The following is a 25,398-nucleotide window of genomic DNA, read 5'->3' on the forward strand; positions in this document are numbered from 1 at the left end:
CTTTTTTTTATACTAAATTGGAGGCCGTATGGTTTTTTTCAGTGTCACTTTAAAATATTTAATAAATAATATTAAATCGTATATGACGAGTACCTAAAGTAGTGTGAATACGAACTGCATTAAAACGGTCATGGGTCAACATTAGTTTTTTGGTGCGAATACGCCCTTGGCCGATGTGTACGTTTTTTTACACATTCTTTACCAACGTATTTTAACCTCGTGATTTGCCGTATTTAGCGATCAAGATGGCCGACCTATGCGCATGTGCACATGAGAGCGTGCGACTGTCGATCGTCTAGTTTCTCGTCCCTTTCTCCAGGCTACTCCGTTCGAGTCCTGACAGTGCTCCCTTTCACAAGTGTATACATTGTCATACCCGTTCGATTAGAAATAGACATGGCGACATTTCTGAGGGTCATCAATTTCTCTAAGAAGGTATGTGACAAAACTCGTTGCCTTGTTTACATTATACATTCATAGCGAACTAGTTTGAACAATGTCGTTGTTACTGTTTTAACTGGCGTCCTACTCGAGATGTGGCCGTGGGGCAATGTCAAGTTTGTTTTTCCTGTCTGTAGATCTGTCACCGTTTCACACCGATACATCGATATCGTTTTCCTCTTAAAAAAAACCAAAATTTTAAAGAAATAGGTGACACTTGCTGACTTGTTTGCTAGTCCCAATCAGTTGCAAGACACCATCACGATAAAATATATTAAATAAATAAAAAGTACAATCCCTTTAACCCATAAGGTGTCACATTTTGAGCAGCGAACAATATGTACTGGTGATGGCCAGGACCGTTCGGTAAACCGGGTGTTGTTAAAATGTACTGTTAAGAGTTATTCACTTCGGTCAGGCCAGCTCCCACCCTGAAAGACGAAATCACGTCAGCAGTCACGGCGATTGATAATACTATGCATTACGGTAATGCGCCGCCAGCGAGTGGCGTTGGCCACCTTCATAAAGCTGAACAATTGCACGGACAACAGCATTTTGGATTGAAATGTTATGAAATAACATCAATGCAGCGAGGCAACCAGTTCTTCCGGCAACCGGTTCACCAAGGGAGATCTCCCAATACTGCACCCAGAAACGTTCTGAAGTTGAGTAGAAGTTAATGCTAAATCTGCATCAAATAATGCAATTACACATTATTTCAAAAATATCATTAAAAATGCCATTTTTGTTATGTTACAACCAGACCAGTTTAGGGCACACTACACCCCGCCAGGTATCCAAACAAAGAACTTTCATACGAACCTGGTGTTGTAATTCAAAATAAAACTCCTCTGAAATCTGCAATTTTGACCATTAACCTGATTTCAAAATTCATGAAAAATTAAAATGTTATTCTGTAACCAGACCAGTTCTTTGGCACACGAGACCACCCAGTGTATTGAATCAAAGTACACAAATCTAATGTTGCGTTTCAAAATAAATAGAATTCTGCAATTTCGCATATGATCAGAGGCAGGGGTCGCACTGCAATGATGGCTGTTTATTGCACTTATTGTGGATTTCTTAATAAATTCATATCTGTTTATTTTAACTGTCAATTCGTCCTTCACACAGCCTCGCGCACCGCTCGGCACACACCCCTTCGCCTTTCTCTTTCACTTTCTCGCTCGCTGGCTCTCAACTCGGCGACCAGATGGCTCCTCCCACAGCTGCAAATCATGTTTTCCAAGCGCAAATAGCTGATGCCAGCATGAGAGCTGACTCGGACACTTTCATTGGTCCAATCTCCAATGTGATGTTTACCGTCATTTCATTGGTCAGATGTACAGTAACAAGAATGGGTACCGGTAAATCGATTGATGGCTTGCTATTCGTCAGTAAAAATCCATAAATAAGACTAGTCGCATTTAAAGCTGCAGGGTTCAAAGTTAGGAAAAAAATAACTGCCTTTTGTCTGGAAAATGCGGTATCCAACCAAGGTACTTTCAAACAAATCTGATGTTCCTTTTCAAAGTACAACTGATTTAAAAAAATACAAATTGAAATTAGGATTTGAAGCAGTTGGGATGAAAATCAGCACCTCCAAATCTGAAACAATGGTCCTCAGTCGGAAAAGGGTGGAGTGCCCCTTCCGGGTCGGGGAAGACATCTTGCCCCAAGTGGAGGAGTTTAAGTATCTTGGGGTCTTGTTCACGAGTGAGCGCAGGAGGGAGCGAGAGATCGACAGGCGGATCGGCGCAGCGTCTGCTGTGATGCGGACGTTGTATCGGTCTGTCGTGGTAAAGAAGCTGAGCCAAAGGGCGAAGCTCTCAATTTACCAGTCAATCTACATCCCAACCCTCATCTATGGTCACGAGCTATGGGTCATGACCGAAAGAACGAGATCCCGGATACAAGCGGCCGAAATGAGTTTTCTCCCCAGGGTGTCCGGGCTCTCCCTTAGAGATAAGGTGAGAAGCTCGGTCATCCGGGAGGGGCTCAGAGTCGAGCCGCTTCTCCTCCACATCGCGAGAAGCCAGATGAGGTGGCTGGGGCATCTGATTCGGATGCCTCCTGAACGCCTCCCTGGTGAGGTGTTCCGGGCATGTCCCACAGGGAGGAGACCCCGAGGATGACCCAGGACACGCTGGAGAGACTATGTCACCCAGCTGGCCTGGGAACGCCTCGGGATGCCCCGGGGAGAGCTGGAAGAAGTGGCTAGGGAGAGAGAAGTCTGGGCTTCCCTGCTAAAGCTGCTGCCCCCGCGACCCGGCCCCAGATAAGCGGTAGATGGATGGATGGATGGTATGCTAGATAATCCAACCAAAGTAGTTCAAATCTGAACTGAAATCTGCAATTGTAACCATTATCCACAAATTAAAAACAAAAAAAAACCATTAAAAAACTTCACATTTCATGATTCCGCATATAGACATGTTCAAATGCACACGAGGCAACTCCAGATATTCAATCAAAAGACTTCCACACAAATCTGATTTTTGCATTGAAAAGCAATGTGCCTTTGAAGTCCCAAATTTTGACGTTTACAGCTGATTTCTAAATAAATCATTAAAAAGTTAAATTGAATTATCCCACACCAGATGTGCCTTTGTGCCGGTACAAAGGCACACGAGACAACTCCAGGTTTCCCCCCGAAAATTAACCTTATATATAAAAAAAAAAAAAAAAAAAAATCCTTGTCTCACCCCTCGGGTGGTGTCCGTCCCTCATTCAACTCGGGTCCTCTACCAGAGGCCAGGATCACGATATCTGGTTGGTTCGCCATTACCATCTTGTCAGTCTGGATCTGGAAGTCCCACAGGATCTTCGCTCTGTCATTCTCCACCACCTTCGGAGGTGTTTCCCATTTTGACCTTGGGGTTTCCAGTCCATACTCCGCACAGATGTTTCGGTAGACTATGCCAGCCACCTGGTTATGGCGTTCCATGTAGGCTTTCCCTGCCAGCATCTTACACCCTGCAGTTATGTGTTGGATCGTCTCAGGTGCCTCTTTGCACAACCTACACCTTGGGTCTTGTCTGGTGTGGTATATCTGGGCCTCGATGGCTCTGGTGCTCAGGGCCTGCTCCTGAGCAGCCAGGATGAGTGCCTCTGTGCTGTCCTTCAAGCCAGCCCTCTCTAGCCACTGATAGGACTTCATGAGATCGGCTACTTCAGTTATGGTCCGGTGGTACTTCCCGTGTAGGGGCTTGTCCTCCCATGATGGTGCCTCTTCCAGCGCCTCATCCTCTCTTCCCCATTGTCTGAGACATTCTCTGAGTACGTCATCCATTGGATCATAGATAAAGGGCAGAGTAAAGCCGTTGTAGTGGATGTAGCGGTCCCAAGTGATGGAAACATCAGAAAGAAGGAACACGAGAAACTTGAGAAATACCAAGGGCTCAGAGAGGAGCTGGAGAGAGCCTGGAAGGTAAAGGTGACAGTCGTGCCTGTGGTGGTCGGAGCACTCGGGGCAGTGACCCCAAACTAGTGGTTGCAACATCGGAAATGTGCAGTGCTGGGATCAGCAAGGATACTGCGCAGAACCCTCAAGCTTCCTGGCCTCTGGTAGAGGACCCGAGCTGAATGAGGGACGGACACCACCCGAGGGGGGGTAAGACGAGGATTTCTTTTTATTTTTTTTTATGTAATGCAACCTCCTGGAGGAATTGTCATCACACTCTTGGAGTAATTTTAGTTGCTCGACCAGCTGGGAATGTTTGCCACTGTTTCAAGTGTTCGCCATTTGTGAATAATGTCTCTGACAGTGGTTTGCTATACCCCCAGCGTCTTGGAAATGGCTTAGTAACCTTTTCCAGACTGATAGATTTCAAGAACTTTTTTTTTCAAATTTCTTTGGAATGTGACATGATGTGTTTGTTCTTTGAGATCTTTTAGCCTACTTCATTTTGTCTGACAGATTTTATTGATGTGTTTTTTTGATTCAACAAATGTGGTGCTCGGGTGTTGCCTGTGAAATTGAACTCAGCTTTCCCAAAACTGTTATTCGTCGCAGTTGTTTTGTGATTTAACAATGGGGGATAATTACTTTTTAACAGAGGGTCAGCAAAGCTTGGATTTTTTTTTGTTCCTTGACAAATTGAATTGTCATTTGAAAACTGCGTGTTGTATTTCTTTGAGTTGTCTCTGAGTGATGTTAAAGTGGGTTTTATGATTTGAAACCTTTGTGTGGATAGATGTGCCCCCCAACCCCCTGAAAAAAAACATGCTTTTTCACAGCACTGTAGTTCCTATTTTCAAATGACCAAGATTTCTTGAAATTTGAGCCTGCGCAGAACACAAATGATTTCTGTCGATCAGGATGTTCTGACACTCATTTATTTGACAAAATGTTTGTATTATAAAAGGAGTAACCCAGGGCTCTTATTTGGGTTTTTAAAAAAACGCAATCTGAGCATATTCGAGGTTTTAAAGAACTGGAATATGAACATATTCGGGTTTAAAAAGCCCCAGAATATTTTGGTTTAGAAAAACCTGAATAAGACCGTATTCAGGGTTTTGCAGGTGTTTACATGGGCTCGCACAGTCAGAATATTGCTAATATTCTAGTTTTGAAAGCATTATTTTCTGCATGTAGACGTAGTCATTGTTATCATTTTGTGTGTGTGTGTGTGTGTGTGTGTGTGTGTGTGTGTGTGTGTGTGTGTGTGTGTGTTTTTTTGTAGCTCCGCGGCTTTCGTGTTGCGTGGATTCACCCATTGCCTCAACACACGCAGCATCCTATCGTCAGTAATGAAACTACTAAGGTAAATGTTGCTTCCGGTTTTCGAAAAAAGATCAGTAAAAAAATTTGACCAGGTAGGGTAAATGGGAGATGTGTGTGTGATCTGTTCAAAGGGTTGAAATTTCCCTTATCCCTCGCCCGCTCTGATGCGGTCAACAGAGCAGACGGGAATTTTCCTAAACTAGCGTTTGAGGGACTAGTCTAAGTTTCTCACAACCTCAGTCAGTCCTGTTTTAAGCCCTTTCATCCACCTTTATTGAGTAAGGCGAACGTCAGGCCACTTCTTCTTTACGGTAGCTCCCTCTGTAGATCTGGTGGTACATTTGTTAAGGCTTGGATTTTTACTGTCTTTGCCAAGACTGTAAGGACGCGTTTATAATTTGATACAAAGTAAACTACTTAGATTCACGAATAGCAACAACCGATGCTTTGAGTGTAGCCGTTCTTCCAATTAAGAGAGTATGAGTGTGCCATAAAATAATAAAGTTGACAAGAGTAAATTTAATTTATATTTTTAAAGCTTCAGTAGCGAAGGATAATTTGAACTACAATCAGCAATCAAATAAGATGGAGCGAAATGAATAGATAGTAATCAAAATGTGAAAGTTATTGCAGCAATTAAATAATACAAGTATCAAATGGTTAAAGATTTAATAGCAAAGCAAAAATGCAAACCATAATTATCAATCAAGTAAGATGTTGATAATTATCAAAATGTTAAAATTTTTACAGCAATTTAAATAAAAAGATCCAATGGTTAAATTTTCATTTTAGAAGATTTAATAATGAAGCAGTAATTCAAACCATAATCAATTAAATAAGATGGAGTGTATTGAGTTGATAATCATCAAAATGTGAAAATTATTACAGCAATTTAAATGATACAAAAATCCATTGGTAAAATTATAATTGAGAAGATTTAATACCGACACAATCATTAAAACCATAATCATCAATCAAATAAGATGGATCACATTGGGTTTGCTCTGGTGCAACCCTTGCTCAAGAAACCTGGCCTTGATCGAGATGCACTGTCAAATTTTAGGCCCATTTCCAAGCTGCCTTTCATGAAAAACTATTCTGGAAAAAGTAGTGCACAAAAATCGTTCTTGGATGAACATAACATCTTGGAGGTCTTCCAGTCAGGTTTTAACCCTCCTGTTGTCCTCGGGTCAAAAAGACCCGTCATTGTGTTAAAAACGCCCCAAAACCCCCCTAAATTATATTTTTTTAACTTGAAATTTTATGACTTTTCCTAGATTGGCCCCAACTGCAGAAAAATTGAAATGTTGTTTTTATTCACATTTCCATGGAAGCTGTACAAAAAAAAGTACAAAGGTGGTCTTCGGGTCAAAATGACCCATGAGGCAAATAGGGTTGAAATCAAGGTCACAAAGTTATTTACACACCATAGAATGTTTCAATGTTTTAGTTGTGTCTCAGATCAATTAGTAGAACACGTGAACAAGACAGTAGCAGACATAAACAAGACAAGATAGGTGGCGTTCTCATAGATTTTTTGTGGATTTCAAGGGGTTATAAAGGTGCTACAGATGACAGGACTCTGAATTCTCTCTGTGCTGACGCCATGAGTGTGCGTTATGACATTGAAGAGGCTCTAGAGCTGATTTGTTCTGCTGTCCAGCAAGACAACTGATTCAGAAGAGGAAGTAGATGATGTATCAGAAGAAGATGGGGAGGAATATAACCCAGAGTATGATGAATCATCTTCAGAACAAGTAGAAATCCCTGAAGCTGAAAGAGAGACTTTCCTTTCAAAAAATGGCAAAATAACATGGTCCTCAGCAGCATACAACCAACAAGGAGGGCATGCAGAACAAAACGTACAGGAGCTCCTGAGAAACCTGATGATCCACCTTCCACAGCCACTTCCCCAGCGAGGGCAAGTAAGAAGAAGAAATGCCAGTTCTGTCCTCAAAAGAAGGACTGTAAAACACATACTGTGTACTATAGGTGAAAGAAATATATTTGCAAAGGCTGTGCACTTGCATACTGCGCTATATGTGCTAATTAGTTGAGTGGGTTATCTTATTTTTCATATTTTTGTCTTGTATTGTCCTAAATAGTTTACTGGAGGAAAAAAAAGAAAGAAACTTTAGTCATTGGAATGAATACAAATGCATCCATAACTCATTTTCGCACATTTTTTCCTTTTCTTAAGCTATAGAAATCCAAGTGAAGAGGGAGAACTATATCACACATAATGTGGTGAAGGACAAGTTGTTTCTTCAGGTAATATGTAATTTGGTGTTTAAAATTCAATTTAGCTGCTTATTTGGGGGTTTAGTGAAGATGGGTCATTTTCACCCGGAGGACACAGGGTGTGTACAGGAAATGAGGACAACAGGAGGGTTAAGATGATGCATAGCACAGAGTCAGCCCTGTTACGCGTTTCTAATGACATCCTCCTGGCAAATAACAGTGGCGACTACTGTGTCTGGTTTTATTTGATTTAACTGCAGCATTTGATACAGTGGATCACAGTGTTCTGATGGCTCATTTGCAGCAACTGGTGGGCATTGGCGGTAGCGCCCTTGAGTGGTTCAGGTCCTATTTAGCTAACAGAACCTTTTGTGTTAGCCTTGGCTGCTCTGAGTCACGAACTGCCCCACTATCGTGTGATGTTCCACCGGGCTCAATTCTGGGGCCTCTGCTGTTCCCACTGTATCTGCTCCCATTGGGTTCCATCTGAAGGAAACATAGTATTACCTTCCACTGCTATGTAGATGACTGTCAGATCTATGTCCCGCTGAGCAAAAAAGACGCTTTCTCATTCAGGCCACTTTTATCCTGCCTGGAGGAAATCAAAACCTGGATGGCACTAAATTTCTAGAATTCCAATGAAAAGAAGACAGAAGTGATGGTCTTTGGTACCAGTGGCCCTTTTACATCCCATCCTGTAGACTTGGGCCCCCTGGAGCCTAATCTTAAACCAACCGTCTCAAACTTGGATCTTAAAGTGGACATTTGTCTTAAAATTGGACCCGCAAAATTGGTGCTCTTGTTAAATCCAGCTTCCTTCATCTTAGGCATCTGGCTAAAGTAAAGCCTCTCTTTTCTGATAAGCTCTTTGAAACAGTAATTCATGCTTTCGTCACATCCCGGCTGGATGACTGTAATGCTTGTTACTTTGGAGTCAGCCAATCCTCCATTAAATGTCTCCAGTTGGTCCAGGATGCTGCTGCTTGCCTCTTGACTGGTAAGAGGGAGTACATAACTCCTCCTCTGGTATCTCTTCACTGGCTCCCTCTTATTTATTTTTAAATCTTTAAATGGCCTCACCCCACCTTACCTACCTGAGCTTCTCCGCCCCTATGCACCTGACTGGTGCCTCAGGTCTGCTGATCAGACATTATTAGAGATACCATGAACTAAGGGGAGGCTCAGAAGGGATCGAGCCTTTTCTGTGGCTGTTTCCTCTCTTTGGAATGACCTCCCACTGTACGTTCTAGCAAGTCCCCTCATGCCCATCTTTAAAACTCGTCAAAAACTCATTTTTATTCTTCGGCTTTGAATCAGCATGAGACTTGATTTTTAGTTTTACAGGTTTTTTTCTTTCTTTGTGATTCATTTATTGTTTGTTGTATCAATGATTTTTGCCCCATGTACAGCACTTTGTACACAGCGGTGGTTGTTTCAAAGTGAGTTGAGTTGATAATCATCAAAATGTGAAAATTATTACAGCAATTAAATAATACAAAGATCCAATGGTTAAATTATAATGTTTGACGATTTAATAGCAATGCAATAATTCAAACCATAATCATCAATCAAAATGGGAGGGCATTGCGTTGATAATCATCAAAATGTGAAAATTATTGCAGTAGTTAAACAATACATAGATCCACTGGTTAAGTTATAATTTTAGATGATTTGAATAAAATAATAATATGAAAGAGTCCTCCATAAAAAGAAACCAGAAAAAAAAAATATATATATATATATATATATATTTTTTTTTTAAATGGTGATTCTACTGCAAGCCAAATCACAACAGATTATATTATGTGAATATGGTGTAATCATCATTACATTTGTATAATCCAAATGATAAATCATTTTGTTTTTTGTCAAGTCAACATACAGTGAAACTCCTCTACAACGAAATCATGTTTGCAGCAAGAAATTTTTCACAACAGGGGGCTCTTCACTGTAGCAAATTTTATCTCAGATGTAAACACACACACACACAAAACGTATGTGTGTACTCTTTATTTTTATTCCAATATGTAGTGCATAAATACTGTCAAACCTCGGTTTTCGAACGTCTGTTCTCGACCAAATAGGTTTTCGACCAAAAATTTCGAGTTTTTTATGCCTCGGATTACGACCAAAAATCGGTTCTCAAACAAACTGAGCGCACTTGAATGCACCACTTGACCCCTCTCGCCTTCCTTACACGAGGAAGTGACGCTTCCTTGGGTAGACGAGGAAGTGACGCTTCCTTGGGTAGACGAGGAAGTGACACTTCCTCGTGTCGCTTTCCATTGTGAGCAGACGTGTTCAATAAACATTTTTTTCTAAAAAGAGTGTGGTTTCGGTTTTCGAACAGCCTTCTGGAATGGATTATGGATGAAAACCGAGGTTTGACTGTATGAGCATACACTTAATTAACACTTCATATAGCCAGTTTAGAAAGAAAAAAACGGGAAAGAAATTGTGAAATTTATGATCAGCATTCACTTTCACTTACATCAATTTCTTGCATAATGTCTATTACTTTGCTTCCTCCATCTTTCATTTGTATTACTTTTATCATGTCTTCAAGCGCAAATGCTTTTCTTTTCTTAACTCCTTGGTCTGCAAAGGACCGTTTAGCAATGTAACGTTCGTGCTGCGTCTGAAACTAACAATAACAAATAGACTACTGTGCATGTGTACACCAGTGTGGCGGTTGCTCTTGCCGTTTCCGAACGAAGCAGCAGAGGTCGCTGTGACATGCTGAGGTTGGATTAGACTTTTGCGGAAGGCTTGTTTTCGTTGTAGTGAATCTCGGTGCGAGGCAAGAGCAGATAAAAAGATTTCGTGCAATGCAACAGGGGGGCTTTTCGCCGTAAGGGGAGCAGAAAAGTGGGAATGGCTTTCATGCATGAAAATGTTTTCACACTGGGGGGGGGGGGGGTATTTTCGCCCATGTAGGTTTCTTTGTAGAGGAGTTTCACTGTACGCCATCAATCTGTCATATGCATTGCTTTTGTGTGGACTGGGTCCTAAATTTTAATTGGGTCTGGTGCACTCTAGCATTCAATTTGGAAATTACAATTGAAAATGATTCCAATTTCAAATTGGGGAAACAACCTATTCCTGGGAGTTAACCCATAAACTTACTCATTTATTTAGCCATTAATCCATCACATCACCATCACCTCATCTAACGTGGTGCTCCTAGGGGTGTTCACATGGCAACATTTGCTCCGGTGCTGTACCGGGGCTACCCTAGTAGAGCGTTCACATGTGCAAAGTTACACCAGTGTAGCCCCTGAAAACAGCTTACTCCGGAGCAAATTTAACCCACCTTAGGGAGGTGGTTTAAAAATTTGCTCCGGAGCAAATGCTCGTTTGTGTGGCAGCACCGATGTAAAATGGTACGTGTGAACGCGACAAGGTTAAAAATTTGCTCCGGAGCAAATGCTCGTTTGCGGGGGGAGTAGCCTCGCTACGCATGAGAGGAGTTGATTACGTACGGCTAGAATGCGTTGCTTTCGTGCTCTGTTGTACTTCCGTTATCTGTTTGTCTAATAACGACACAAGACATGATGGCTGGCAATAACAGTAGAATGGCAACTGGCAATAACAGTAGCAAGCGGCATCTTGCCTCTTGGGTTATACCAGTGTTTCTAAAATAGTAGGGCGCCCCCCCCCCCCCCCGGGGGGCGCGAGGCTCCGTCAAGGGGGGCGCGTTTGACTCCCTGTTCTAAGACAAGCAATCCGAATTATTAATCAATCAAAATATACGGAACCCACAAATCCACTACGTATCAAATTAAACACGATGAAATTTTCTGACCTGGTTGACTTTAAAATTGCCCAATTAATGTACAAAGCACACAATACCTGCTCTGCCAAAACATCCTGAAGTTTTTCGAAATTCGAGAAAGCTGCTATGATTTAAGCGGTACCAACCTGTACAAAAAATCCAAAACAAGAACAAACATCAAGCAAAGAAGTGTATCTGCCAAAGGTGTTAATCTGTGGAATAATTTCGAAACGGACCTGAAAATGAGTAAATCGCTTGCTGAGTTCAAAAACAAATTCAAAAAAATAGTACAAACAACCTACATAAATCAGAGTTAAGGTGATAAATTCTAAACATTAATTAAATATAATAATAAATCAGAATTAAGTTGATAAATAGAGAAAGCTACTGCAATATCCATTATGAATACAAGAGAAAATTGACACGAGTGCCAGGGTGTGTATGTATAAAATACCGATACAAACCAAAAGTTAAAAATATCACGGTTCGGGGTAAAAGCATGAGCCTTTATGGAGACTTTTTCCTTCTTTCTTTCTTTTCTGATTGATATAAAAATGATCTATTTAGAAATAAATACATAACTTGGGGTAGGACCAGATAAGTTTTTTACTTCTTCCTACTCCTTTGAACATAATAATTGTGTTGTATGATGACTGATTTCTCTTTCCTTTTTACTATTTTACTTACCTTACTTTCTGTCAATTTATTACTGTATATGTTTTTATGTTCAAGAAACAAACAAACAAAACAAACAAAAATAATTTATAATGTACATCTGTGAAGGCACTATTAATGCTGAAAGGTACAGTACATAGAGATTTTGGAGAAACATGCTACCATCCAAACAACATCATGGACACTCCTGCTTATTTCAGCAAGACAATGCCAAACCACATTCTGGATGCCTTAAAACAGCACGACATCGTACGAAAACAGTACAGGTACTAGTCTTACCTGCCTGCAGTCCAAACCTGTCTTCCATTGAAAATAGGTGGCACACAATGAAACGTAAAGTATGGCAACTGTCTGATAAAGCGTGTGCTTTTGATTTTCACTCCATTGCATGTGATGAGGGCACTGATGCAACAGACACTGCACAGCTGCAATTTTTTTTGTGGGGAGTGGACAAGAACTTTGGAGTTAAAGAGGAGCTGCTCAATCCTCAGACTCGAAAAGGATATTTTTTAAGCTGTCAGACTCAGTTGACAAAATGGGACTTAAATGGGACAAGCTGTGTGGCGTTTCAACAGATGGGGCTCCAGCGATAGCAGGTGCACACAAAGGAATGGCATCTATGAGGAGCGCTAAGGTAAAGGAGATGGGAGATAAGGCTGTTAAAATGCACTGTATCGTTCACAAAGAAGCCCTTTGTACCAAGACATGGTGGTGTCGATGTACAGGTATCTATTCTTGAGGAAGAAATCTGCCAGACGCTTAACTACCATGCCTTCCCTTCAACACTGAACAGCGAGATTTTTCTGAACTGGCTGATCATCTTGGAGTCCTCTTAAGGAATCCACTCTGCAAACTGCCACTGTTGTGCTGTTTTCCCCCTTCTACATATGATCTTCAAGATCTTCCAGAGCCAGTGTAGCAACTTGGGACAGCATTAGGCCTTGTAGGATGTTCCGTTTTGGTCCTGGTGCTGACCTGGACCTTGCTTTCCGCAGTACCTTCTGGGTGGCTCCCTAAATCGAAGGCCTCAGCAGGCTCCGGTAGTATTATTACAGCCTTGCATTGTCCTAGCTCTTGGTCTTGGGTGGGGTCACTTGAAGGTGTCATGAAGGTGTGGGTCGACTTCCTCCTTAGAACAGGCCAGGCGTCCACTGCACTTCTGTCCAAGGAGCTCTTGTGTTGTTCTGCTCTGCCCAGGATTTGGAGCCTCTTCCTGAGCATGAGATAGAGCTTAACCAGAGGTGCACGCTCCTCTTTACAAGCTGCCTTGAGCAGTTTCTTCAAGGCTTACAGTTCTGACTTGATGTATGGATTTTAACTGCCCTCTGGTTCTCGAAGTACGGCTGCTTCGCTGCCCTTTCTTCCTCAACACCAAACCTCTCAGCGGCCATACTCACTCACTATGATGATCGTCATAGTCTGAAGCCTCTTTTGAACATCTCCTTTGGTTGTTACTTCTAGCACCTTGTCCGCATCCTCGTCAAACCTCTGCCACTTTGCTGTTTGAGAGCCTTAGGGCCATCTGATCCTTCTTGTACAAAATCAGAATCATCTTTATTGGCCAAGTATGTAGAACACACAAGGAATTTGTCTCCAGTGTAACACGCTGCATTCGTATCATCATAAACAAGGACATGACAAATAAGTATGGAAGAATTAAGTATGGAAGGACATTTCGGAATGTAAGTGAACCATAGTGCAGTGGTACCACCCCATGACAACTGTGAGACAATGTGCAAAGTATCAAGCAAGTGATCAGTGGTAGAATACTATAACAGTTGTACAGTTGGTGCAGAAAATCATTGAACCATTTTAAAGTGACCAGTAGCAGTATTTGTAGTACAAGAAGTGTGCAATTGTGCAGATGTCCTTGAGCACTTTGAATTGTCCGGTGCGGTGGAGTATACATCAGTGTCTGTTGAGGGAGTTAATGGCTTGATGGAAGAAGCTGTTTGAGTGTCTGCTGGATTTGGTGCACATGGATCAGTAGCGCCTGCCTGAGGGGAGTAGCTGGAAAAGGTGGTGGGCAGGGTGCGGGGGATCCAGTAGGATTTTCCGTGCCTTTGTCTTGATTCTTGCAGTGTGCAAGTCCTCAACAGTGGGTATGGCGGTGCCAATGATTTTTTCTGCCGTCCTAACTGTCCGTTGAAGTCGGATTTTGTACTTTTTTGTGGTGGCCCCAAACCAAACCGTGATGGAAGAACACAGGATTGATTTGATGACTGCTGTGTAGAACTGTCGTAGCACCTCCTGTGGCAGGCCATGCTTCCTCAGCAGCTTCAGGAAGTACATCCTCTGCTGGGCCCTTTTCAGGATGGAGTTGGTGTTGACCTCCCACTTCATGTCCTGGGAGACTGTGATTCCCAGGAACTTGAAGGTCTCGATGGTTGACACAGGGCAGTTAGATAGTGTGAGGGGCAGCTGTGGTGAAGGATGTTTCCTGAAGTCCACTATCATCTCTACAGTCTTGAGCGTGTTCAGCCCTAGGTTGTGTCGGCTGCACCAGAGCTCCAGCTGCTCCACTTGTTGTCGGTACGCAGACTCGTTGCCATCTTCGATGAGACCGATGACCGTGGTGTCGTCTGCGAACTTTATGAGTTTGACAGCTGGGTTTGTTGAGGTGCTATTGTTCGTGTAGAGGGAGAAGAGCAGTGGATAGAGGACGCATCCCTGTGGGGCTCCAGTGCTAGTGGTATGTGTTGATGATGTTGTACTTCCCAGTCTCACCTGTTGTGTCCGTCCCGTCAGGAAGCTGAGGATCCACTGGCAGATCATAGGGGTCACACCGAGCTGGAGAATTTTGGGTTTGAGGAGTTCCGGGATGATGGTGTTGAACGCAGAGCTGAAATCCACGAACAGGATCCTTGCATAGATCCCTGTGCTGTCGAGGTGCTCGAGGATGTAGTGCAGGCCGATGTTGGCTGCATCCTCCACAGACCTGTTTGCCCGATAGGCAAACTGAAGAGGGTCCAGCAGTGGTCCGGTGACGTTCTTTAGGTGGTTCAGCACAAGGCGTTCAAAGGACTTCATGACCACAGACGTCAGACCTATAGTCGTTCAGTTCCGATGTTCTTGGGAACTGGGATGATGGTCGACTGTTTGAAGCAGAATGGGACCTCACACAGCTCCAGGGATCTGTTGAAGATTTGTGTGAAGACCAGAGCCAGCTGGTCAGCGCAGACTTTTCAGGCAGGAGGGGGACACTTTGTCGGGCCCCGCAGCTTTCTTGATCTTCTGCTGCTTGAAGAGCCGTCTCACGTCCTGTTCGTGGATGTGGCGAGTAGAATGGCTTGCAGTTTAAAGACAGCGACTCCAGGTCCGGGCTGCAGTGTGCGTCGAGCTTCGTGACATCAGTGCACCATTCTTCGTTGATATAGAAGCAAATTCCACCACCTTTCGATTTCCCTGATAGCTCCGTGTCGCGATCGGCTCGGAGTAGGCAGAAGCCGGGTAGATGTAGCGCGGAATCCGGGTGGCGGTCACTGAGCCAGGTTTCAGTGAAGCAGAGCGCAGCAGAACGTGCAAAGGTTTTGTTGGACTTTGTGAGGCGAAGAAATTCATCCATCTTGTTTGGCAGAGAGCGTAGATTAGGAAGCTAGATCGATGGGAGCGGGATTCGAAATCCACGCTGCCGGAGCTTGACTAGCTGTTAGAGGAATCTATGAGCAAAATTGTATCGTGTTTAAAGTTTCATTTATTTGGGCACATCGAAGCGTTTGGGTGCGTATCCAGCACCCCCAAATGCCTGCACACAAAGGTGCCGGCCATCTGGCCGGGGGACTGTTGAAGTCCACGATTAGCACGTCAATACAGGTGGACGACCACAGGGGAGAAGGCGACACTCGGTCACAAAAGGGGAATGAATAATTCAGGAACAGCGGTTGAGCAACAAAAGACGAGTTGAGAACACCCGTCGCGCCCAGACGACATTGGCCATCCGCAAAGTCTACAACATGCTAATTTGATGTAGACCAGACAGAAAAGGCACCAATGTACTGGTGGTTCAACTTTGAAAAACAGGTAACCAATCACTACCGAGTGGCCGGACCGAGGGTGCGGCATGCAAATATTGGGGGCAGTGTTTCACTTGTATTTTGCATTTGTTACAATAAAATGTCGAACTCGCGGAGGCGGGACTTTGAGTGTGATCGCGGAGCAACTAACCGTCGTTCGCTCTCAGAGATCCGCTTCCGCCAATATTGAAGACAATTTTCCTGTGTGCCGAGTCATTTCTTTAACTTTGTCAGAGAAAATCTCTGACACTAGCACACCAGCTCGCTTCCCCCTTCTCTGACGGCGTTTCCATGCTCCGTAGAGCGCAGCCGCTCCACCCGCTGTTAGCTCTGAAAAACCTTGTGGTTTTTCGTGTGCTGGTGAAAAACGTCCGAGCGTCGACTCCCCAATGCTAAGCAACTCTTCCCTCGTGTAAGTAAGCCGCATAGGGTCGCCAAAAACGAAAATGACAAAAACAGGGCTTCACCGCGTAACCGAGGCTGCCACCTCTTGGAGGCTCTGGGCACTGTGGGGTGCTTCCAGGCCCAGCTCCTCTGCTGTCTCACCAGGTTCTAGACCTGTGTATTGTGGTGCCTGCAGTCGCTCCTTGGATTTAATCCTTGTTTGATGGAGCTTTAGGCCCTTTTCACTCTTGCAGATCTTTCCGCATAGCACTCTTTACTCATCAACGTCTGTCCATTGCTGTTGTTCACTAATTAAATCCATCCAGCTGCCCCCCCCCTCCCCTCTCAGGTTCCCCTGGGGTTATAATTTCTTTTTAGCCAAGCTTATTTGGGTCCTCCTTCACAGGAAGTGTGGTGTGGGCTGCTAACCCATGCCGCCCCAGTTGCTGTCTTTCCGGGCTGTCATCTGTCTCTCCAGCTGTCTCCAAACTCTTTTTGGTTGTCAACCAAACTATTCCTGGTAGTCACTGGTTTCTCCAGTCTGACAATTGTCACAAAATATCTTCTGATGCATAGCTCGGGCACATCATCAATGAAGGTCCCGCTATCATTCTCATGACAGAATTAAAAACATAGGAACATTCAGATAAATTCTTGTGCAAGTGAATTTCTATGTGTTGCCAGCTGTGGCACAATGAATGTTCTGATAGAATACTATGAATCGTATAATAATATAATCACACAGCGCTACATGGGCAAAGTAAGGAGCCAGTCAAGCCTCCTGCGCTCGGTGCTCGAATGGCCGAGATGGCTCGACTGCCTCCAATTGTGATATTGCTTCTTACACGAATATCTTAATTTTACCGCAAGTTTAAAACAAGACTACAGAGGTAAAAAGTGCAACATAATGTTCATATAGCATAAATCAATCAAAAATAGATTTGAGTAATTTCTCCAAGGACCGTTAATGATGGAGTTTATCGATACATCACTCTTAATTAATTCAGCCCTGAAGCCAGATTAGTAACAGGGCGTTTACCTAGTTCCCATTTTGCAATGTACCCCCGTTCTTTTCATTATATATTTACAACTGTATAATGTGCTTTTACATGCTAAAAGGAGATATGCTGTGATGCAACATTTAACTGAAATTACTCCTTTCTGTCATAGTGCTTTCCATTAACATCTGACATTGAAGGGTGTAGGAGAAGTATCCATCTGTCAGCTTCAAGACTGGAAGAGCACCTCTCTCAGGACAAAAAGTAAACACACACACACACACAAATTGGTGTATATTCTATGACAATGGTCAACACTGCTATTGTTGATTTTGTAAATCTTTTTCCCAGTGAGTTGTCAGAGGCAGCCTATGAGAAGCTGGCTGATGAGACGCTGGATGCACTGGCTGATTACTTTGAAGACTTAATGGATGAACCTTTCACTGGACCAGACTATGATGTTGTGCTGTCTGTAAGTCAGTCTTGATCATTCTTCCTAAGTATCTATGTTCATATTATGTACATTGGACATGGGAAAAAGAATCTCTGCACACTAATATATTTTAATAATTGTTCAAAATGTGACAGACCAGGTAGACCAGAAAAAGTATGAAATGCGTTCATCTGCAACAGTCTCTCTACTGTCAGTGGCCAATCTGTCATAAGTCTCGAACAGATCTGTGCAGTTACGAATGTTTGGCTAAACTGGATTTTTTTTTTTTTAAAAAGAAGGCAATTTAGACACGTCTATAACAGTCCACATGATTTTTTTTTGCCTTTTTGGTCCGGAGGACACGATGTCCATCAATTTCCAAAAACAATTTGAAATGTGGACTCATCAGACTACAGAACACTTTTCTGCTTTACATCAGTCCATCTTAGATGAGGTCGGGCCAAGAGAAATTGGCTGAATTTCTGGGTATTGTTGATAAATGGCTTTTGCTTTGCATAGTTCAATTTTAAATTGCACTTATGGATGTAGCGGCACACTTTATTTACTGACGCTGGTTTTTTGAAGTATTCCTGAGCTCAAGTGGTGATATCCTTTACACATTGATGTCGGTGTTTGAAGCACAGCCGCCTGGGTGATTGAAGGCCACGAGCATTTAATGTTGTTTTTGGCCTTGCCGCTTACATCGAATGATTTCACCAGATTCTCTTTTTTTTTTTTTTGATATTATGAACTGGAAATGATGAGATCACAAACTTCATTGCAATTGTACATTCAGGAACATTGTCCTTAAAACTGTTCCGCACAGGGGAACCTTGCCCCATCTTTGCTTGTAAATGACTGAGCAATTCAAGGAAGCTCCTCCTGGCACTCACCTGTTTCCAGTTAGCCTGTTCTCTATAGTGGGATGGTCCAAATTTGAATTTGCTGAGCATTCCTCAATTTAATTTTCTCGTCTTTCTCCCCTGTCCCTGCCTTTTGAAATGTGTTGCAACCATAAAATTTGAAAATCATGATTATTTGCGAGAAACAATAATGTTTAAAGGTTTGAACATTAAATATCTTGTCTTTCAATTACATTTAGTTGAACATGATTTGCAAATCATTGTTTCTGTTTTTATTTGTTGAACACTGTCTGTCTTTCCGTCCGTCCGTCCGTCTAATCCAGGGGTGTCAAAGTCAAATGGACGGAGGAGGGCAAAATAAAAAATTTTGCTGCAAGCCGAGGGCCGGACTGATCGAATGTTCATTGAAAAATTTAACAATTACCACATATAGTTTATTGAACCAAATTTAATCGACTGAAAACCTAACAAATACATTCCAATATGATCAGATAAATAAAGCAACATTCTCTTATGGCTCTGTCAGTAAACTTTCATTTTCAACAGGCACAGAAAACAAATTTCCCTTGTATAAAAATACTCATAACATGAATGACAGAAGCCGGTATTCAATAGTCCATATTTTCTCTTTGAGCAAAAGTAGGCAAAATTTACTTCAAAGACAAACAAATAATAGCAATTTTCGATCGTTCACTTGAATACATTTTTTTAAAACATAATTGGATTGAACTACACTAAAATAAAGTGCAAAAATGGATTAACCAAAAACAACACTTTCTTCAAGGAAAAGTAACATGCAGTTAAAGCAAATATTATACTTTAATTTTTAAACTTGAACTGAGTAAAAACTCTGAATATGTGATTGCACAGTAATCCTGTATTCACTTCTTTGAGGCTGATACTTGGTGGTGTCTCGTCTTTTCTACAACTTCATCAATTTGGGGTCAGGCTCTGAGCAAATCCTCAAAATTGAGTGAAGGTGTTCAGCAATAAGTCGATTTCTGTCTGATGTTTTGTTCAGCTTCATCAAAAAAAATAGTTGTTCACAGGGGTATGTGCTGCCAAACATAGACAACGTTTGAGCAGCCTGGATGCGCAGCTGGGCCATTGTGTTGGGGAGGAAACGGGCAAAATGCGCAGCACCCACTGCCGTATCTCTTTCATGAAAGCCTAAAACTCCTCTGTCACGCTTAGGCTGGAGTCCACTCCGCGGATGAAAATTGTCAACTGGGCAACGTCAGAAACTTCAGCGTTCTCATCCACAGCCAAGGAATATGCGATGACATCTTTTCCGTTTTTCACAAGTTGCTCTTTTAGATAATGGACAACTGCTCTACTCGCAAGGCAATGGTGTTTCTGCTCATGCTCACATTTAAAAAATAGTTGCTTTTTTTCGGGGCAAACTTCGTCACAAACTTTAAGCATACAGTTTTTAATGAAATCTTCCTCCGTCAGTGGCCGGGGAGATTTAGCTATCTCTTCTGCCGCAATAAAACTGGCCGTGACAGCAGCCTGTTTGTGATTTGGCTTTTTTGAACAGAGCCTGTTGAAATTTGAGGCTTCGTTTTAATTCCTCAACTTTCTGTAGCCTTTGTTCCATGTCCATATTCTTGTTTTTGTTCACGTGTTTCGTTTCATGATGTCATCTCAGATTACACTCTTTCAATACCGCCACACTTTCTCCGCACAGAAGACACACAGGTTTTCCAGCTACGTTCGTGAACATGTACTCCGACTCCCACCTTGTTTGAAACCCCCGGTTCTCCGTGTCCACCTTCCATTTTGCCATTTTTGATGGGTATCTGAAAGCTAATGTCACTGTTATGCGAGCGACTGCTGCACTAATAAATATTGAAATAAAGCGACCGACGGCTTGGTGCGTCGCCGTTGCATTGTGGGAAATGTAGTATTGGCAGTGGCGGTTCTGGGGGGGGGGCCAACGGGGGCCAGTGCCCCTGTAGCACCGATTCTGGCCCCCCCTGTTGCCCCCCCTCCGAGCGCAGATTACGCAGTCGTGCCGAGTCGCCGACGCGAAAGGTGGAACCAAAGCGCGTGATTTAACATTCTAGTCGGACCCTTTAGTGCGCTGCGCCATTTAAAAATGAGCGGGAAAATGAGAAGCAGTCCGCAGAGAAGGAAATTACCACGACACGAGTGCTATTTGCGTGTGTGTGTGTGTGTGTGCATGTGTGCGCGCGCGTGTGTGTGTGTGTCTGTGTGTGTGTGTGAGTGTGCGTGTCTGTGTGTGTATGCGCGTGTTTGTGTGTGCGCGTGTGTGTGTAACTTTTTTAGTCTCCCTTTTTATTTAAATTTTTATTTAACAGGATCAATATATAAGACATTGCCTTTTAAAATTTGGATAATTATATGCATGTAAAACATCAGCTTCAGTGTATTTGCAATTTTTGTCCCCGGCAGGCTGGTACCATATCATCCCCTGGCTTGAATATTCTCAACAGACGTATTGTTACGCTTGCAGACATTTTAGCCCTCCTAATAATAATAATACATTTTATTTATAAGCGCCTTTCAAGACACCCAAGTCTGAAGAAATAAAAAGTCAAATAAGATTTCGAATCTGTCTTTTTAGCCCTGGGTTGAATGTGCCCCCCCATCAAAACCCCTGGCCCCAGCCCGGCCCCCTCAGTGAAATTGATCCAGAACCGCCCCTGAGTATTGGTGCGTGTAAAAGATCTGCGGGCTGCTGGCTTGCTGCGGTCTGGGGGCCGGTTCTAATAATAAATCACTATCAACCCAGGGCCGGCACTTTGACATATGTGGTCTAATCTATCTAGTCTATATTATCTATCAGAGTTGCCCCTGAAATACCCTTGAGGATGGGGCAAATACTTTCACAGCAGTGTAAAGCACATCCCAGTGGAACGTAGAAATAGCCAATTTTTTAGTTTCCAGTAACATGTCCCTTTTCTTCTGTAGAGTGGTGTGCTGACTGTACAAGTGGGTGGTCACCATGGAACTTACGTCATCAACAAGCAAACGCCAAACAGACAGATTTGGTTGGCATCTCCAACAAGGTGAGACCAGATAATACATTCTGGTATATACTGATCAGCCACAACAATATGACCACCTGCACAATCTAATAAAATGTGATCGAAGAACTCCATCAAAACAAGCTGCTTTCATTTACATTGTGGGGCATGTATTATTTAGTATAGTTTATGATTGGGTTTGAAAATTTTTATGGCATAGAACTGTATTGTACAGATTGTTGTTTCCATTGTTTTGACCATCATGTGTTGCTGAATGAGACAACCAAACTACTATTTGAAACACCTCTTGGGGGAATCACGATCAGACTAATCTTTATTGCCCAAGTTTACATACCCTATTAAGATTAAGATATCCTTTATTTGTCCCGCGATGGGGAAATTTACAGTCAGAGTTCAGAAAGGAAAACACTGGGTAGGGAGAGGGGGGAAAAAACCCACGCTCGAACTATCCTCTTCTGAGGATAATTTAAGTCCAGGATAAAAAGAAGACCCGAGCACATAAATAAGCATATGACATTTACAACAAGTCACAAGACATAACATGTAATGAGGGGGCGGATGAATGGGAATGGGGATGGGCGACCGCGACGTGGCCCGTCCGACCAGCTGCACGGTCCACCGAGCGCTCTGCAGATCATTCCACGTCGCGGAGGAAAAGAATAGGAACGATGAAAACGGTGATGATAAGGATGTGTATGCGCGTGTGATTGTCTGGTTGTGTATGCGTGAACAGGCCGCAGCTGCTTCGTCAAGGTCTGCTCATGAAGACAGTCCTGGCTTATTAGTCCATGGCCGAGAAGGAGGGGGTGATGGTGGGGGCACTAGCTTCTGTGCATGCCTTCCATCCATTAGATGTTGTGAACTATTCTTAAATGTTAAACACCTCGTATGTGTGTGTGTTATTGTGTGTGCATGTGTGTGTGTATGTGCCTGTGTGTGTGTAAGCAGCCCTGTGGTTGACTGGTTAGCATGTCGGCCTCACAGTGCAGCAGTACAGGGTTCGGTTCCAGTTCCAGCCTTCCTATGTGGAGTTTGCATGTTCTCCCTGTGCCAGCGTGGGTTTTCTCCGAGTACTCCGATTTCCTCCTACATTCAAAAAACATGCATGGCAGGTTGATTGAACACTCTAAATTGCCTCTAGGTGTGAGTGTAAGTGTGAATGATTGTATCTCTATGTGTGCCCTACGATTGGCTCAAACAGCAAATAAAGGTTTTCTTATCTTTGTCATCACCTATTCTGTTACTAACTTTTAGGGCGCAGCCAAGGCCTTGAAGGAGTCTGCTTTGGTGGCCTCAGTATCATTATTCAGCACAATTACTGCATTTTGCAAGCCTTACTTGGTTCTATTTGCATTTTCAGTGGACCAAAACGCTACGATTGGACAGGTAGTGGTTGGGTCTATTGTCATGATGGCATCAGCCTGCACCAACTCCTGTCTGAAGAGTTTTCTACCATCTTCAAAAAGAACATGGACCTCTTTGGCCTGCCCAAGTCCTGAGACCACAAGGCTGATAATTGTCCTGTTATTGTTCAAGTTCTAAGGACAGCAAATCAGAGTATTTAATGCCGTCCTTTATTTGAGCATCTGTTTATAATCTGTCAGCAGTATTCACAAGAGTTGTCATTATCTAGATGCTGCCAAGTGTATTTTAAGTACCGTATTTTCCGCACTAAAAGGCTCATTGGATTATTAGGCGCACCTTCAATGAATGGGCTATTTTAAAATTTTTTTCAGATATTTCACGCACTGGACTATAAGGAACAATCTACAATGCATCCACTAGATGGAGCTACAGCCCTTCATTTGACTCGAGAGGCGTTTATGACCGCCTCCAAAAAACGTACATTCACAATTACTTCAATGAAACTATGGAAATTGAAAATAGAGTAATGCATCAAAACAGAAAATCACAAAATAAATTTTATAGCCACCGACAGAATTTATTTTGGCATTTCCTTGAGCGTAGCTGCAACAGAACGATCAGATGTCAGTAAATTGTAGGAGACTGGACTGTCTTAGAGGTTTTTGTTATTTATTCCTTTGTTGTGTACTGTATTCACAAACGAGGTAATCACAAAATAAATTCTGTAGGGGGGCTATAGAATTTATTTTGTGATTTCCTCGCTTGATTTTCTGTTTTGATGCATTATTTTCAATTTTCGTAGTTTCTGTGGAATCGATAATTTACGTTTTTCCGAGGCGGTCATGAATGCCTCTCGAGTCGAAGGAAGAAGAGAAGGCACGGAGACGGACAGACATTAACTGTATTTGTTGAGACTGTGAAAAACATTCATGAAGTGTGCGTTTGAAAAAAACACCACAGCTCTCCTTTTTTCAGAGCTGCAACAAAAACTTATTTAATAAAGCAGCGACACAGTTCACTGAACCATCAGCAAGTTATAACATTGTAAGCGTGTCTCCAGCAAGGAGCCATCTTTGGGTCACCATATTACCGTAATGACCATACACAAGGCGCACCGGATTTTAAGGCACGCCGTGAGCTTTTAAGAAAATTGAAGACTTTTCGGTGCGCTTTATCGTGCGGAAAATACGGTCTGTAAATATGCTATTTAATGGTCATTATATGGCACATTGCACATGACTTGTGATATCAATAAATGGGCAATTTCTGCATGGAGTTTACATGTTCTGAATTTGTTTGTGTTGCGGTTGCTTGTAGATTCATTTCAATTTGCCTCATAGAAAAATGAATTATGCCAAGATTGTGACCTTAGTTCAGGATGAGATCAACCATTTCTTGCATTTTTGCAGTTGCATTTGCATTTTGTATTTTTGAAATCTTAAATCGGACTGAATACCAGACACTGGGGGAGGAGTTCAACCAAGTGATATACGCAACACATTTTTATAGTGACCTACAGGTTAATCTCAATAAATTAAAATATCCTGGAAAATGTAGTTCAGTTCAAAAAGTGAAATTTATAGATTTACGACACCGTAAAATATTTCTAGATTTTTCAATAAATTCACGTAATAGAGAATGTAATTTATTTAAGTAGTTTAATTAAACATGAAAATCCTGTAGAGTTGCTACACAGTCAAATATTTTATTTATGGGATTTTTGATGATAATTTACAGTATGTGTATTAAAACCCCAGGTGCACCATTTTACTCAAGTAGAATATTCAGTCCTCCAGAAATTTGCAATGTCATGATCGCACCAGTTCACTCTAAATCAGTCAATGCCCGCAAATTATGCATAAAATGGAAATTTAATCCAATCCCTGCAACTTTTTAGCAAATTGGCACAATCATTTGAGCTTTCTGCCACTTCCACCAATCAATCGTTCCCTGCATAAATGTAATGCTCTGAGGTATTGTATCATCGCCAACATTTTTCACCAAAGAAAAAATTTCAATTTAATGATGTCCTACACTCCGAAATGGTATTTTGGAACTTGAGGCCAAACAGGGACTAAGGGTGTGAAAAACGATGTAACATTTTTTGTACTTTATAATTTAACAAAAATCATTAGCGCCTGCTCGAGGGAGCTATCACTGCATTTTAACCCAAAACGGCCGAAGAAGAAGACGTTGATCTGGTTGCTGAACTACTTTCCACACAATTTTCAAGACGGACCTTCCACGAAAAGCTGGATATTGTGCAAAGAGGTCGCCCAACTCCTGCGCTAGCTAGCCTGTTTCAGCAAGGAAAAGGGTTTGTCCGTCATTATCAGACGCGCAATTATGAACGGTACATAATTTCAAGGTCAACGGTAAAGTTCGTTCAATCTCAGCTGCTCAACATCGTCAGTTATTTCCTGTTGTGTAGCCGATTCTCAAAATGCAAATGATCTGTTTACTTTATTTT

At 42.4% G+C, this 25,398-nt stretch overlaps 1 protein-coding gene across 2 annotated transcripts; it reads left to right on the top strand.

Annotated features, from left to right (window-relative positions):
• The first annotated feature begins 248 nt into the window (after positions 1–248).
• Positions 249–24,208, top strand: fxn (frataxin). 2 transcript variants are annotated; one of them, XM_086111802.1, is made up of 6 exons: positions 249–435; positions 5,127–5,207; positions 17,426–17,517; positions 17,605–17,725; positions 21,487–21,584; positions 22,924–24,208. In XM_086111802.1, the coding sequence occupies exons 1-6, from the start codon at positions 271–273 to the stop codon at positions 23,060–23,062; spliced, it is 696 nt and encodes a 231-aa protein (XP_085967928.1). In that variant the 5' UTR covers positions 249–270; the 3' UTR covers positions 23,063–24,208. The 2 variants fall into 2 exon arrangements, with proteins under 2 accessions (XP_085967928.1, XP_085967929.1); XM_086111803.1 differs by lacking the exon at positions 5,127–5,207.
• Positions 24,209–25,398: the final 1,190 nt, after the last annotated feature.

The sequence above is a fragment of the Hippocampus guttulatus genome, chromosome 5 (assembly GCF_054856545.1).
Source record: "Hippocampus guttulatus isolate MCC_2025c chromosome 5, RoL_Hgut_1.0, whole genome shotgun sequence".
NCBI lineage: Eukaryota > Metazoa > Chordata > Actinopteri > Syngnathiformes > Syngnathidae > Hippocampus > Hippocampus guttulatus.